The 16,618-nt window shown below is 54.9% G+C and overlaps 1 protein-coding gene across 1 annotated transcript; it reads left to right on the forward strand.

Annotated features, from left to right (window-relative positions):
- The first annotated feature begins 14,366 nt into the window (after positions 1-14,366).
- LOC138101770 (olfactory receptor 14J1-like) lies at positions 14,367-14,942 on the forward strand. Its single transcript, XM_068999555.1, has one exon. It carries the CDS (start codon positions 14,367-14,369, stop codon positions 14,940-14,942), a length of 576 nt encoding a protein of 191 aa, XP_068855656.1.
- The last annotated feature ends 1,676 nt before the right edge of the window (positions 14,943-16,618 follow it).

Below are 16,618 nucleotides of genomic sequence, written 5' to 3' on the forward strand. Positions count from 1 at the left end.
TGGATGCACATGGAGGCTCCTCTTCCCGCCCCCTCTGTCCCGCCTCTTCCTCCCGCCCCTCCCCCTTTATCCCTCCTCTTCCTCCCGCTCCTGCTCCTCCAGCCGTCCTCCGTCCAGCAGCTCCGCTGCCGCCCCCAAACCTCGGGCTGGAGCGGGGGGTCTGGGACACAGCCCCGTGCTGGGGGGCAGAGCCGCTGCTGGGGCCATCGCTGTGTCCAGGGCATCCTTTGTGGCCCTCGTGCAGCTCCAGGCTCCCGAGGGCTCCCCGAGGCTTTCTGTGGCTGTCCCTGCTCCCCAAATCTGTCGCGTTTAATGCCCGAGCGCGGCAGCCCCGTGCCCTGGGGCAGCAGCCGGTGCGGGACACAGCCCCGGGAGCTGCGCTAATGCCCGGCCGTGCCCAGGAGGGACTGAGGGGAGGGGACTTCATAAGGATCCCCCCTCTGCGCCCCTGGCTGCGCACGGAAAGGTTCTTTAGTGCATGGCAGCGATTTTCCGGGGTTTCTGGGCTCGGCGGGGCCGAGGCGGCGGCAGCGGGAGCCGCGGGGCCCGGCCCGTGGGGGCGGCCGGGCTGGAAAAGTGCGCGGGGCCCCAGCGCGGTGCCCGAGGGCTGAGCGGAGCTGACGGGAACAAGCCCCGGAACCCCCCGGTGCCCGAGGGCTGAGCGGAGCTGACGGGAACAAGCCCCGGAACCCCCCGGTGCCCGAGGGCTGAGCGGAGCTGACGGGAACAAGCCCCGGAACCCCCCGGTGCCCGAGGGCTGAGCGGAGCTGACGGGAACAAGCCCCGGAACCCCCCGGTGCCCGAGGGCTGAGCGGAGCTGACGGGAACAAGCCCCGGAACCCCCCGGTACCCGAGGGCTGAGCGGAGCTGACGGGAACAAGCCCCGGAACCCCCCGGTGCCCGAGGGCTGAGCGGAGCTGACGGGAACACCCCGCTCGTCTCCGCCGCTCCAAGCCGCTTCCCCGGCTCCGGCTGCCGCCGCCGCCCGGCCCCGGCGCGGTCCCGCGGGGTCGCCGCTCTTGGCGCAGCTGGAGGGCTCGATCCGAGCCGCGCCCCGCCCGTCCCTCGCTGCCGCTCTTTCGGTCACACGGAGCGGCCGAGACCCCGCGCTGCTGCCCCGACGCTCCCTCGCTGCAGCTCTTTCAGTCGCTGCGCAGCCGCCACTCCCCGTGCACTTCTTCTAGAATTTATTATTCCATTCTCCTTCTTTTATTCCATTCGCACCTCCCATCCCACGCCCTCCGCTGCGGCTCTTTCAGCGCCGGGCTCCTCGCTGGTCTCTCAGTGCAGCTCCTTCAGTGTCACAGGCCGGCGGAGACGCCTCTCGGTGCGGCTCTTTGATCGGATTTTCTTCTTTTCTCGGCGTTTTCTCTCGTTCCCAGCTCGCCCGTCCCGCCGAGCGGCTCCTTCAGGGGCCCGGGGCGGCACCGAGCCCTCGGGGCGGCTCCAAAGGGCCCCGCCCGCCGCCGCTGCCCGAGGCCTCCCCGCTGCTGCCGGGGATCGGACACCGCAGGCGGCCCCGGCCCCTTCCTCTTCTTCCTCTTCTTCCTCTTCTTCCTCTTCTTCCTCTTCTTCCTCTTCTCCCTCTTCTTCCTCTTCTTCCTCTTCTTCCTGTTCTTCCTCTTCTTCCTCTTCTTCCTCTTCTTCCTCTTCTTCCTCTTCTTCCTCTTCTCCCTCTTCTTCCTCTTCTTCCTCTTCTTCCTGTTCTTCCTCTTCTTCCTCTTCTTCCTCTTCTTCCTCCTCGCTGCTGCCGGGGTTCAGCCCCCGCCGCCGCCCGGCTCCTTCTGCCGCTCCTGCCCGGCACGAAGCGGCGCTGCCGCTGACGGGGCCGGAGCGCGGCTGCCCCGCGACTGCCCCGCGCCTCAGGGCCGGGCCGGGGAGTGACCGCACGGCTGGGGAGGGACCCCCCGCTGGCCAGGGCAGGGACTGACCCCATGGGAGGGACCCCCCGCTGGCCAGGGCAGGGACTGACCCCATGGGAGGGACCCCCCGCTGGCCAGGGCAGGGACTGACCCCATGGGAGGGACCCCCCGCTGGCCAGGGCAGGGACAGACCCCATGGGAGGGACCCCCCGCTGGCCAGGGCAGGGACTGACCCCATGGGAAAGACTCCGAGAATTCTGCTCCCAGAGATCATTCATTCCTGCTCACACTGACCCTTGTAGAAAGGGGCCATCGTTCCAGGCAGCCTGTACTGAGCATGTGGCTCCTGAGCGGGGTTTGTTGTTTAGGAAACCTGCTCAGGCTTTTCCATTCTTTCCTTGCAAACAGGAAAACTTCTCCTGGGGCTGTGTGCAGGCAGAGCCCTGAGGAGAGCAGGTGGCACATGGTGCGCTGGGCTGGGACAGCCAGCTGCAGAGCTCAAGGGAAGAAGCCCAAAGTGGCACAATGGCTCCTTGCCTTCACATGCAACACCTGGGTCACAATGGTCTCCTTGATTCCATGAGGCCCCACTGTGTCACAATGGCTCCTTGGTTCCATGCGGTTCCGCAGTGTCACCATGGTCTCCTTTGATCCGCATTGTCATCATGGACAATTGGTTCCATGAGGCCCCGCAGTGTCACAATGGTCCCTTGGTTCCACAGGTTTTATGTTGTAACAATGGACTCCTTGCTTCTATGAGCTAGCCTGCTTTTTGCAGAGGTGTCTTTGGTTCCAACAAGGCCCCGCTGTGTCTCAGTGCACCCTGGCTTCCATGTGGATCTGGAGTATCACAAAGGCTCCTTGGTTGCACCAGGTCCTGCTGTGTCAGAATGGGTCCTGTGCTCCATGAGGCCCTCCAAAGTCATCATGGAGGCTTGCTTCCATGAGGTTCCATGATGTGCCAGTGGTCATCTTGGTTCCAGGAGTTTCCTTAGTGTCACAATGCTCTCCATGCTTCCATGATTCCCCACAATGTCCCAATGCTCTCCATGCTTCCATTAGGCCCTGCTTTGCCACAATGGTGCCCTTGTTTCCATGAGGCCCCGCTGTGTCACAATGGACGTATGGTTCCATGATGCTCCGTGGTGTCACCATGGTCTTCTTGAATCCGCAGTGTAACAATGGACCATTGGTTCCATGCGGCCTGGCCGTGTCACAATGGGCTCCTTGATTCCATGATTCCCCACGGTGTCACAATGGAGCCTTGTTTCTAGGAGGTTCTGTACTGTCACAATTGTCTCCTTGATGCCATCAGCCCCTGCAGTGTCACAAAGGCTCCTTGGTTCCATGAGGAACACAAAAGCTTTGCAGAAACATTGAGCAACAGCTGCTGAACACAGCTGGCAACATCTGCTTGCATCAAAAGAGGGCTTCAAGCTGAGAATGGCACCAGCAGCTTCCATCTGCAACAGACACCCAGGGAAAGGACAGGCTGTGCCGGTCTGGACAAATGTGGAGGAAAATATCCTCTGGTAGAAGGCAGGTTACACCCAGCCCTCCCCCACCAGGTTCGGGAAAAAAGAATTTTCCTCGGAAGAAAGTGAAAGAGATAGAAACTCTTTATTTAACAAACACACAGGAAAAGGATAACAATGCTAAATATTCAAACCTCTCGCTGTGAAGAGAAAGCTGGGATAATTGGAGAGTCCTTCCGTGTTTCAGTGGGGTCTCCTGAAACATCCCTAGACAGCGAGGCCCGTGGAAAGAAATAGGGAGCGATTCTTGAGAGAAGTTTCAGAGCTCTTTCTTCTCCAGCCACATGGGCAGGGCACTGCCAAAGAACTGAGCAATCCCGGCACAAGCAGGGCCCTCCTGGCACAGGGCAACACAAAATAACCAGTGCTGAACAGGATTAGGGCACATGTGAGCAGGGAGCAGGGAGACCCCGTGCCCAGGCCATGCCTCTACCCCAGGGTCCCCTCTCCCATGACCTCATGGCAGGGGGGAGGAACCCCAACACTTCTGGAGGTGTAGTCTCCCTCCTCCTCCTTGCAGCTGGCTCATGGGCCCACATTCAGGGCCCCCACCTCGGGCGAAAATTGTCCCAGTGTGGTCTGATGTTGAAACAGTCAAGAAGAGAAGAAGGGAAAAAAACCCCCAAAGTCCCAGGAGAACAAAGTTCAACTCTCCATCTCCCTGCAGAGAAAAGGAGCTGAAAACTGGCTCAAAAGCAAGAAGGTTGCTTCCTCCACCCTTGCTGCAAGCAGGATGCAGAGGAGTGTGTATGTGTGTCCTTGAACAAACGCTCTGAGAAGTTTGTCTGATGATTTTTTTTCCTCTCCCCCCTCTCAGGCTCAGTTGAAAGGCACAGAAATGCACCAAGTTAACTTCTGGGCATAGAGCAGCCATAGGGGATACACATCCTAAAGTCACCCCAAGACACAGGCACAGAGAATTCAGTGGAAAGACTCCGAGAATTCTGCTCCCAGAGATCATTCCTGCTCACACTGACCTTTGTAGAAAGGGGCCATCGTTCCAGGCAGCCTGTACTGAGCATGTGGCTCCTGAGCGGGGTTTGTTGTTTAGGAAACCTGCTCAGGCTTTTCCATTCTTTCCTTGCAAACAGGAAAACTTCTCCTGGGGCTGTGTGCAGGCAGAGCCCTGAGGAGAGTAGGTGGCACATGGTGCGCTGGGCTGGGACAGCCAGCTGCAGAGCTCAAGGGAAGAAGCCCAAAGTGGCACAATGGCTCCTTGCCTTCACATGCAACACCTGGGTCACAATGGTCTCCTTGATTCCATGAGGCCCCACTGTGTCACAGTGGCTCCTCGGTTCCATGCGGTTCCGCAGTGTCACCATGGTCTCCTTTGATCCGCATTGTCATCATGGACAATTGGTTCCATGAGGCCCCGCAGTGTCACAATGGTCCCTTGGTTCCATAGCTTTTATGTTGTAACAATGGACTCCTTGGTTCTATGAGCTCGCCTGCTTTTTGCAGAGGTGTCTTTGGTTCCAACAAGGCCCCGCTGTGTCTCAGTGCACCCTGGCTTCCATGTGGATCTGGAGTATCACAAAGGCTCCTTGGTTGCACCAGGTCCTGCTGTGTCAGAATGGGTCCTGTGCTCCATGAGGCCCTCCAAAGTCATCATGGAGGCTTGCTTCCATGAGGTTCCATGATGTGCCAGTGGTCATCTTGGTTCCAGGAGTTTCCTTAGTGTCACAATGCTCTCCATGCTTCCATGATTCCCCACAATGTCCCAATGCTCTCCATGCTTCCATTAGGCCCTGCTTTGCCACAATGAACCCCTCGTTTCCATGAGGCCCCGCTGTGTCACAATGGACGTATGGTTCCATGATGCTCCGTGGTGTCACCATGGTCTTCTTGAATCCGCAGTGTAACAATGGACCATTGGTTCCATGCGGCCTGGCTGTGTCACAATGGGCTCCTTGATTCCATGATTCCCCACGGTGTCACAATGGAGCCTTGTTTCTAGGAGGTTCTGTACTGTCACAATTGTCTCCTTGATGCCATCAGCCCCTGCAGTGTCACAAAGGCTCCTTGGTTCCATGAGGAACACAAAAGCTTTGCAGAAACATTGAGCAACAGCTGCTGAACACAGCTGGCAACATCTGCTTGCATCAAAAGAGGGCTTCAAGCTGAGAATGGCACCAGCAGCTTCCATCTGCAACAGACACCCAGGCAAAGGACAGGCTGTGCCGGTTTGGACAAATGTGGAGGAAAATATCCTCTGGTAGAAGGCAGGTTACACCCAGCCCTCCCCCACCAGGTTCGGGAAAAAAGAATTTTCCTGGGAAGAAAGTGAAAGAGATAAAAACTATTTTTTTAACAGACAGGAAAAGGAGAACAATGCTAAATATTAAAACCTCTCGCTGTGCAGAGAAACCTGGGATACTTTGAGAGTCCTTCCGTGTTTCAGTGGGGTCTCCTGAAACATCCCTAGACAGCGAGGCCCGTGGAAAGAAATAGGGAGCGATTCTTGAGAGAAGTTTCAGAGCTCTTTCTTCTCCAGCCACATGGGCGGGGCACTGCCAAAGAACTGAGCAATCCCGGGACAAGCAGGGCCCTCCTGGCACAGGGCAACACAAAATAACCAGTGCTGAACAGGATTAGGGCACATGTGAGCAGGGAGCAGGGAGACCCCCGTGCCCAGGCCATGCCTCTACCCCAGGGTCCCCTCTCCCATGACCTCATGGCAGGGGGGAGGAACCCCAACACTTCTGTAGGAGTAGTCTCCCTATTCCTCCTTGGAGCTGGCTCATGGGCCCACATTCAGGGCCCCCACCTCGGGCGAAAATTGTCCCGGTGTGGTCTGATGTTGAAACAGTCAAGAAGAGAAGAAGCGAAAGAAACCCCCGAAGTCCCAGGAGAACAAAGTTCAACTCTCCATCTCCCTGCAGAGAAAAGGAGCTGAAACCTGGCTCAAAAGCAAGAAGGTTGCTTCCTCCGCTCTTGCTGCAAGCAGGATGCAGAGGAGTGTGTATGTGTGTCCTTGAACAAACGCTCTGAGAAGTTTGTCTGATGATTTTTTTTCCTCTCCCCCCTCTCAGGCTCAGTTGAAAGGCACAGAAATGCACCAAGTTAACTTCTGGGCATAGAGCAGCCATAGGGGATACACATCCTAAAGTCACCCCAAGACACAGGCACAGAGAATTCAGTGGAAAGACTCCGAGAATTCTGCTCCCAGAGATCATTCCTGCTCACACTGACCCTTGTAGAAAGGGGCCATCGTTCCAGGCAGCCTGTACTGAGCATGTGGCTCCTGAGCGGGGTTTGTTGTTTAGGAAACCTGCTCAGGCTTTTCCATTCTTTCCTTGTGTCTTGGGGTGACGTTATGATGTGTATCCCATATCGCTGCCTATGCCCAAAATTAATTTTTGTGCCTTTCTGTGCCTCTAAACTGAGCCTGAGAGGGGGAAGGAAAAAACTGAGCAAAACTTTTTCAGGGCAGTTTGCAGCTTGTTCAAGGTCACACGGAGATAGCAGGTTTTTTTTTTTTCAGCTGCGGGAGGAGAGCGAGGAAGCACCCGGCTTGCTGCTTTCCAGTCAGCTTTTGACCAGTTGTTTCAGCTTCTTGTTCTCCGGAGAGAGAGAGACTGAGAGTTGGACTTTGTTTTTCCTTCTCTGGAATTCCAGATTTTCTCCCTTTTATACTGGACTGTTTTTTCAACCTCAGAGCACATCGGGAGGACTTTCCACCGGGCACAGAGGGCCTGGCCCTGGCCCAAGCCCCAGCGCCGAGGAGACCAAAGGGAGGACTCTTAACACTTTCCCAGGTTTTTTTTTCCTCCACAGTGAAACATTTTATTATTTAGCCTTATTTTCCTTTTCCCGTGTGTTTGGTAAATAAATAGTTTTATCTTCTTCACTTTCCTTCGAGGAAAATTTATTTTTTTCCCGAACCTGGGGGGGAAGGGGTAGCTGTGCCTTCTCTCAGAGGATATATTTCTAAATTTGGCCAAACCGGAACAAATTTAGTGGCGCCCAACTGCGTGGCTCGAAGGAAAGTGAAAAAACTGTGCTAATTACATTTTGGTTTGAATTTGTTTATTCTGTGTTGGGGTAAAGTAATCACCATGGTGGTTGAGTTCATAATGTCTCTCTGGCTTGATGTACTCATGTCTTTTTGGTCCTTAGGCTTCATTGAGGTACTGGTTTTTTTTTGGTCCCTAGGGTTGTTTGCCTATCCACAACTTGCTCAAATCTTGTCCCTGATATGTAAATTTTACAGAGCAGGGAGACGAATCAGGATTTCTATCTTGCTGTGCTCGGTGATAATGATTTACAAGAAGTTGACAGAGGTACGGGCAGCTGTTCGGAGTGTGTATGATAAATGGTTTCTCCGTCCTAACCCCAGTCCTAGCTTCAGTAGCCTGTTTTGGGAATTTATTAGTAATTGCACCCAGATTGTTAGAGGAGGAGGAGACGAGGTTTCCCTTCCCTTTAAATTTGGTAGGTTATCTTTTGAGAATGTTCAGTTTCCCCTGGATGTTAAAGACATCATCTTCGTGGTATTGTATCTCCTAAGCTTCCTCCATATGTCTCGCAGCTTGTCTAGAATGAGAGCTCAGATTTCCAGGGTGACTGCTGAGACACCTGACCCAGAGGTGGAACATCCTGAGTGGTGTGGGGAATGGGAGGATATGGGCCAAATCTTGAAGAAATTCTCTGACCCAATGGTTTGCAAGTTTCCCCCTGAACAAGTTCAGAAACCAGCTGAGGTGGCAAAATATCTGAAAGAGAAATATAATGACAATTCCAATGAGAACAAGCTCCTTGCAATATGTTGGGCTTTGGCATATGCCTATCGCACACTGCAGCATGTAATGGTAGAGAGACAGGAAGATAAATCAGCAAAGCCTGCAGATACCCCAGTCACTCAGGCTGCAGATAAACCAGACAGCAAGCCCAAACCAGATGGAGAGTCTAAGCCACTTACAGTGGCTCCTGTCACGAGGAAGAAGCACACCACCAAAACTGATCGCCCAGTGAAAGATGATGATGATGCAGGGGAAGAGACCTCAAAAGATGCAGGGGAAGGAACCTCAAAACCACCATCTGACTCAGGCACAGAAACCATTACTGAGTCCATGTCCATAAAGGACCTTCACAGCCTAAGAAAGGATTACACCCGACGGTCCGATGAATCCATAATAAGTTGGATGGTCCGTATTTGGGATGCGGCAGGTGATGATGTGATGCTGGACGGTGCTGAAGCGAGGCATTTGGGATCCCTGTCACATGATCCAGTGATCGACCAAGCGATGAAAAGGGGGGCTGATTCTACCAGTGTCTGGAGACGAGTTTTAACAGGCGTGGCTGAAAGATATATGTGTGGAGATGATCTCTACATGCAGCAAACCCCATGGAAGACCATAGAGCAAGGGATCCAACGCCTGAGAGAACTAGGGGTGGTAGAGGTTGTCTTTGCAAATGACCCAGGATTGAGGAGTCCAGACCGGGCCAGAGTTATTCCATACATGTGGCGAAAACTCATACACCTTGGGCCACCAGAATACGCTTCTGCTTTAGCAATAATGAAACCGGACTATGGTGCGAATGAGACTGTGAAGGATATGGCAGTGAAGCTCCGAGCATATGCAGACTCTGTGCATGGCCCAACACATGCAAGAATCGCAGCTGTGGAAACACGTATGCAGAAAATGGAAGATAAGATGGAGAAGAATCACCAGGAGATTAAAGAGTGCCTTCTCCGCGGACGTTCCCCAGAGAGAAGGCACATCCCACGAAGTGAGCTGTGGAATTTCCTGTGTGACAGTGGGGAGAACATGAGGAAGTGGGGTGGACAACCCACTTCTGCTCTGGCAGCACGAGTGAGTGAATTGAAGGAGCGCAAGTCTCAGAAAGGAGGATCTACCAAAAAGGAAGTAGCTCCAGTTGCCTGTAGCCAAACTGCTGGAAATGATGGAAAAGACGATGGCATGTCCAATTCCCATGAAGGAACCTCTAAGACACAGGCCCAGGGAAAGAAGGATAACCAGGCATAGAGGGGCCCTGCCTCTAGCCAGGTAGAGGACAGGGAAAACCGCGTTTTTTGGACTGTGTGGATTCGTTGGCCTGGTACATCAGAACCACAAAAATATGATGCCTTGGTTGACACTGGTGCGCAGTGTACAATAATTCCATCGCAGCATGTGGGGGTAGAATCTGTTTCTATTTCTGGTGTAACGGGTGGATCACAAAATTTGACCTTGGTGGAAGCTGAGGTGAGCCTGACTGGAACTGAGTGGAAGAAGCATCTCATTGTGACTGGCCCAGAGGCCCCGTGCATTTTGGGCATAGACTTCCTCCGGAACGGGTATTTTAGAGACCCAAAGGGACTCAAGTGGGCTTTTGGAATAGCTGCTGTGGAGACAGAGGGCAGTAAGCAATTGAACACTTTGCCTGGGCTATCAGAAAACCCGTCTGCAGTCGGCCTTCTGAAGGTGGAAGAACAAAAAGTACCAATTGCTACCTCGACAGTGCATCGCCGACAGTACCGGACAACTCGAGATGCTGTGATTCCCATCCACAAGATGATCCGTGAGCTGGAGAGCCAAGGGGTGGTCAGCAAGACCCACTCACCCTTCAATAGTCCCATTTGGCCTGTGCGCAAATCTGAAGGAGAATGGAGATTGACTGTGGACTATCGTGCCTTGAATGAAGTGACTCCACCACTGAGCGCTGCTGTGCCGGACATGTTGGAGCTCCAGTATGAGCTAGAGTCCAAAGCAGCGAAGTGGTATGCTACTATTGACATTGCCAATGCATTTTTCTCCATTCCTCTGGCAGCAGAGTGCAGGCCTCAGTTTGCTTTCACCTGGAGGGGTGTGCAGTATACCTGGAACCGACTGCCCCAGGGGTGGAAGCACAGTCCCACCATCTGCCATGGACTAATCCAGATTGCACTAGAAAAGGGTGAGGCTCCAGAACATTTGCAGTACATTGATGACATCATTGTGTGGGGGAACACTGCAGCAGAAGTGTTTGATAAAGGAGAGAAAGTTATCCGGATTCTCCTGGAAGCTGGTTTCGCCATCAAGAAGAGCAAAGTCAAGGGACCTGCCCGAGAGATCCAGTTCCTGGGAGTGAAGTGGCAAGATGGACGGCGTCAGATTCCCGCTGAGGTCATCAATAAGATCACTGCAATGTCTCCACCAACCAACAAGAAGGAAACACAAGCTTTCCTAGGTGCCATAGGCTTTTGGAGGATGCACATTCCTGAGTACAGCCAGATTGTGAGCCCTCTCTACCTGGTTACCCGCAAGAAGAACGATTTCCATTGGGGCCCCGAACAGCAACAAGCTTTTGCCCAAATCAAGCAGGAAATCGCTCACGCCGAATACAACAGATGGAGATAAGGTCCCAGTAGTGCATGTCAGAGGTCTGTTAGGAAAGCCTGTGTGGATAAATTCTGCCTCGAGTGCAGACAAACCCACCCGTGGGGTGGTCTTTGCTCAGGGACCTGGTTGCACATGGTGGGTAATGCAGAAAGATGGAACAACACGTTGTGTACCACAGGGAGATCTGATTGTTGTGTGAAATGCTTGTATACCCCTGCTTGCTGATTGTCACTGTCACTGTTCATATATAGCTGTGTATATATATATATGTATTAATGTGTGTGTAGAATTAGAATATCTTAGTTTGGGCATTGAGCCAACAATATGGGATAAGGGGTGGAATGTCTTGGGGTGACGTTATGATGTGTATCCCATATCGCTGCCTATGCCCAAAATTAATTTTTGTGCCTTTCTGTGCCTCTAAACTGAGCCTGAGAGGGGGAAGGAAAAAACTGAGCAAAACTTTTTCAGGGCAGTTTGCAGCTTGTTCAAGGTCACACGGAGATAGCAGGTTTTTTTTTTTTCAGCTGCGGGAGGAGAGCGAGGAAGCACCCGGCTTGCTGCTTTCCAGTCAGCTTTTGACCAGTTGTTTCAGCTTCTTGTTCTCCGGAGAGAGAGAGACTGAGAGTTGGACTTTGTTTTTCCTTCTCTGGAATTCCAGATTTTCTCCCTTTTATACTGGACTGTTTTTTCAACCTCAGAGCACATCGGGAGGACTTTCCACCGGGCACAGAGGGCCTGGCCCTGGCCCAAGCCCCAGCGCCGAGGAGACCAAAGGGAGGACTCTTAACACTTTCCCAGGTTTTTTTTTCCTCCACAGTGAAACATTTTATTATTTAGCCTTATTTTCCTTTTCCCGTGTGTTTGGTAAATAAATAGTTTTATCTTCTTCACTTTCCTTCGAGGAAAATTTATTTTTTTCCCGAACCTGGGGGGGAAGGGGTAGCTGTGCCTTCTCTCAGAGGATATATTTCTAAATTTGGCCAAACCGGAACACCTTGCAAACAGGAAAACTTCTCCTGGGGCTGTGTGCAGGCAGAGCCCTGAGGAGAGCAGGTGGCACATGGTGCGCTGGGCTGGGACAGCCAGCTGCAGAGCTCAAGGGAAGAAGCCCAAAGAGTCACAATGGCTCCTTGCCTTCACATGCAACACCTGGGTCACAATGGTCTCCTTGGTTCCATGAGGCCCCCCAGTGTCACAGTGGCTCCTTGGTTCCATGCGGTTCCGCAGTGTCACCATGGTCTCCTTTGATCCGCATTGTCATCATGGACAATTGGTTCCATGAGGCCCCGCAGTGTCACAATGGTCCCTTGGTTCCACAGGTTTTATGTTGTAACAATGGACTCCTTGCTTCTATGAGCTAGCCTGCTTTTTGCAGAGGTGTCTTTGGTTCCAACAAGGCCCCGCTGTGTCTCAGTGCACCCTGGCTTCCATGTGGATCTGGAGTATCACAAAGGCTCCTTGGTTGCACCAGGTCCTGCTGTGTCACAATGGATCCTGTGCTCCATGCGGCCCCCCAAAGTCATCATGGAGGCTTGCTTCCATGAGGTTCCATGATGTGCCAGTGGTCATCTTGGTTCCAGGAGTTTCCTTAGTGTCACAATGCTCTCCATGCTTCCATGATTCCCCACAATGTCCCAATGCTCTCCATGCTTCCATTAGGCCCTGCTTTGCCACAATGGTGCCCTTGTTTCCATGAGGCCCCGCTGTGTCACAATGGACCTATGGTTCCATGATGCTCCGTGGTGTCACCATGGTCTTCTTGAATCCGCAGTGTAACAATGGACCATTGGTTCCATGCGGCCTGGCCGTGTCACAATGGGCTCCTTGATTCCATGATTCCCCACGGTGTCACAATGGAGCCATGTTTCTAGGAGGTTCTGTACTGTCACAATTGTCTCCTTGATGCCATCAGCCCCTGCAGTGTCACAAAGGCTCCTTGGTTCCATGAGGAACACAAAAGCTTTGCAGAAACATTGAGCCACAGCTGCTGAACACAGCTGGCAACATCTGCTTGCATCAAAAGAGGGCTTCAAGCTGAGAATGGCACCAGCAGCTTCCATCTGCAACAGAGACCCAGGGAAAGGACAGGCACAGAGAATTAAGTGGAAAGACTCAGAGAATTCTGCTCCCAGAGATCGTTCTGGCCCATGACACGGCTGCCCTGGCTGTGAGGATGGCTCTGCTGCCGTTCCTGCCTTGGGGGAGGATGTGCTGCAGAGCGGGGCTGCCCTGGGCACCGTCAGAGGGACAGGGCAGGACGGCTCCTGCTGCCAGGGCCGGCTGCAGGCTCTGAAGGTGGGCAGCAGCCAGGGGTGCCCAGGGCTGTCCTGCAGAGCAGTTCCTGCAGCCCTGAGGGCTCTTTGCCAGGCCAGGGCATCTGCCACCTGCCAGGGGCAGCTCTCAGCCTGCCTGGGAGCTCCCCATGGGCGGTGGGGAGGAGTTGGAGGTGGAAGGAGCGACCCCCCTCAGGGCAGACTCCTCCTGCTGGGGAGGTGGTGCTGCATGGCCAGGGCTGCCCTCAGCTTTCTCCTCAAGGGAAGGGAAAGGGGCTCTCAGGTTTGTCTGTGTCACTGAGACTCCTGCACTGCTACCCTGGGGATCAGCAGCTCTGCCTCAGATCTCCCTCAGGAAGTGCCTCCTCACACTCCTCTGCCTGCAGGCAGCACCAGCAGCACCTTGGCTTGCAGCATCTCCCTTTGTCTGAGCTGCCCTTCAGGCCCTGCTGCCAGGGAGATGCCCCTGGGCACTGCCCTGTGCTGGGAAGGCTCTGCAGGGCAGGGCTGAGCCCCCAGGGCTGGGCTGGGCTCTGGCAGCACTGGCAGGGACAAGCCTTGGACACAGAGGAACAGCTGCCAGGAGGCACAACTGCAGGCAGCAGAGAGCCAGAGCAACCACAGCTGCACAGGGAAAGGGAGAAGGGTTTAGAGAAATGGTTTTGAAATTGGAGCCTTCAAAAAGTCACTTTATTTTTCATTTTAAGTACAATCACCGGGAAACAGGGGGAGGTGAAATGAGCAAAGGGCACCTGTGTGGGGACCAGCAGGTCCGACTGCACTGGGGCACAGGGAGCCCTGTTTTCCCTCAGGGCCCCCAGTGTTCAGGCTGAGAGCAATGCTGAGGATGAGGCAGCAGCACAAACCTGAGCTCAGAAATTAAAAAGCTTAGCCAAGTTCTGTCACAGAAGAAGAAGTGATTTTGCGGGAATTCCTAAGAAAATGGAATAAATCGACTCAGGGGGATCTGTCCCAGCTTGTCAATGCCTTCTTCCAACAGTCCACAATGCCCAGAGTGAAGGAATGTCCAACAGCAGCCCCGTCAGCCCCTTCCTCCTGCTGGCATTGGCAGACACGCGGCAGCTGCAGCTCCTGCACTTCTGCCTCTTCCTGGGCATCTCCCTGGCTGCCCTCCTGGGCAGCGGCCTCATCATCAGCGCCGGAGCCTGCGGCCAGCACCTGCACAGCCCCATGTTCTTCTTCCTGCTCAGCCTGGCCCTCAGCGACCTGGGCTCCATCTGCACCACTGTCCCCAAGGCCATGCACAATTCCCTCTGGGGCACCAGGCACATCTCCTACTCAGCATGTGCTGCTCAGGTGTTTTTCTTTCTCTTCTTCCTCTCAGCAGAGTATTCCCTCCTCACCATCATGTGCTACGACCGCTACGTGTCCATCTGCAAAGCCCTGCACTACGGGACCCTCCTGGGCAGCAGAGCTTGTGCCCACATGGCAGCAGCTGCCTGGGCCAGTGCCTTTCTCTACGCTCTCATGCACACGGCCAATACATTTTCCCTGCCCCTGTGCCAGGGCAATGCCCTGGGCCACTTCTTCTGTGAAGTGCCCCAGATCCTCAAGCTCTCCTGCTCATACTACAAGCTCAGGGAACTTGGGCTCATCGCTGTCAGTGCCTGTTTGCTCTTTGGCTGTTTTGTGTTCATTGTTTTCTCCTATGTGCAGATCTTCAGGGCCGTGCTGAGGATCCCCTCTGAGCAGGGCCGGCACAAAGCCTTTTCCACGTGCCTCCCTCACCTGGCTGTGCTCTCTCTGTTCCTCAGCACTTCAGCATTTGCCCACCTGAAGCCCCCCTCCATCTCGTCCCCATCCCTGGATGTGGCAGTGTCAGTTCTGTACTCGGTGGTGCCTCCAGCCCTGAACCCCCTCATCTACAGCCTGAGGAACCAGGAGCTGAAGGAAACCCTGAGAAAACTCTCTGGACTTCTTTGACTGCTGGAGAGTCCCTAAGGAATATGAAAAAATCTGATGCCCCTTAGATCATATGTCTTATTTTTCCTTTGTTCATTATACAGCAAATAGTATTTCACCTTAATAATATTTTTGTTATCACTCTCCCAGTGTTATCTGACCCCAGACACATCCTGTACATGTGGATCCAGGCTCCCTGTACAAACAAACACACTGAAGAGTCCAGCAGAAATTATTTGTCTCTGTTCCCATCCTTCACATCTCCTCTGGAGCTGGAGCTGCAGCCCCAGCACCTGGGAGGGCTCAGGGGCTCACAAGCTCAGCTGCCACACAGAGAACTTGTGGGCCTTGGGGTGCCCCTGTTGGCCTCAGTGCCCAGAGCCTTTCTGCTCCTTCTCCCTGGGGCTGCTGCTTCCCTGCAGCCCTGGCCACGGAGAGCAGCAGAAGCGGCCGTGTCCAGAGCAGCAGTGCCAGCTCAGGGCCCTGTGGGGAGCAGGGGCTGGGCAGCAGCACAAGGCAGCCCGGCCGGCCGGGACACCTCAGCTGGGGAAAGGGATGTCCAGGAGAAGGGCAAGGGAACGTTTCTGTGCCTGCAGGGTGCAATCCAGAGGAAGCTGCTGCTGCAGGCACCGGCTCTGGCCAGGCCCCTCTGTCCCCTGCCCAGGGCTGCTGTGCTGTGCTGGCCTGGGCAGAGGGGCTGGCACTGAGGGGCAGAGGCAGCCTGTGCTGGGCATCTCCTGGAGCCGGGGCTGGGAGTTCTGCGCCGTCACTGGGCTCCATTTCCCCTGCCATGGGGAGCTCCAGCCCTGGGGCTGCTGTGGAGGCTGACCTCCCTCTCTGCCCCTCGGCAGCTGCTGGGCCCTTCAGAGGGGCTGAGCAGTGGGGGGAGTGTCCCCAGTGCTGGCATACCCCAGGGCTGGCACTGCCATGGGGCTCACCCAGAACGGGCTGGGCTGGGCTGGGCTGGGCTGGGAGGAGGGCAGGGGAGGTGGGCAGAGCTGGGCAGAGGCTGGGCTGGACTGGGAAGTGCCCAGGAGATAAAACCCACCCATATCAGCTGAGCTGTGTGACTGCAGGGCCAGGACTCGTTCCAGCGGGTGTGTGGTGCTGTGCCAGTCCCCTGGCAGGGATCTCAGACAGGCAGGTGCAGCACTGAGGGCGCCGGTCTGGGCCCTTGGTGGCATGGACAGTCCGAGAAGGTGCCCCAGGGCTTTGATCACCCCCCCAGCCTCTTTCATCGGCCACTTTCAGATCTGGCCACTCACCCCAGTTTTTTGGTCTCTGTTCTGTGGTCATCTCCTTCTTCCTGCTGAGTTCAGTGCTGGTGCAGGGGCAGCGTCAGCCCTGCCCCAGGCTCCCTCCTCACCCAGACCTTGGCAGAGCCCAGGGCAGGGCTCTCTGTGAACCCTGGCACGGGATGTGGGTGGTGGGACTGGACATTGAGGTCTGGCATGGACGCTCTGGTGGGGAACATTTGCCCACCCAAAACACACCCCGTGCTGTGCCGTGTCTGGTGAGGGGCGTGTGGGGCCTGTGCTGGGCAGGGGGGCTGTGCTGCCTCAGGCACAAATCACAGGCATGAGCCACAACACAGTGACCAGGAGGTGGAAGCGAGGACAGGCTGTGGAGGAGGCATTCAGAAATCTGACCCGAGCCTGTGTTCCTGTGTTTAGGAAAGCCAAAGTCTGGCTGGAGCT

The sequence above is a fragment of the Aphelocoma coerulescens genome, unplaced genomic scaffold (genome assembly GCF_041296385.1).
Source record: "Aphelocoma coerulescens isolate FSJ_1873_10779 unplaced genomic scaffold, UR_Acoe_1.0 HiC_scaffold_46, whole genome shotgun sequence".
NCBI lineage: Eukaryota > Metazoa > Chordata > Aves > Passeriformes > Corvidae > Aphelocoma > Aphelocoma coerulescens.

What these genes read in the sequence shown, in the direction of transcription:
- LOC138101770 (XM_068999555.1), top strand. Translation starts at nt 14,367, where the DNA reads ATGTGCTACGACCGCTACGTGTCCATCTGCAAAGCCCTGCACTACGGG.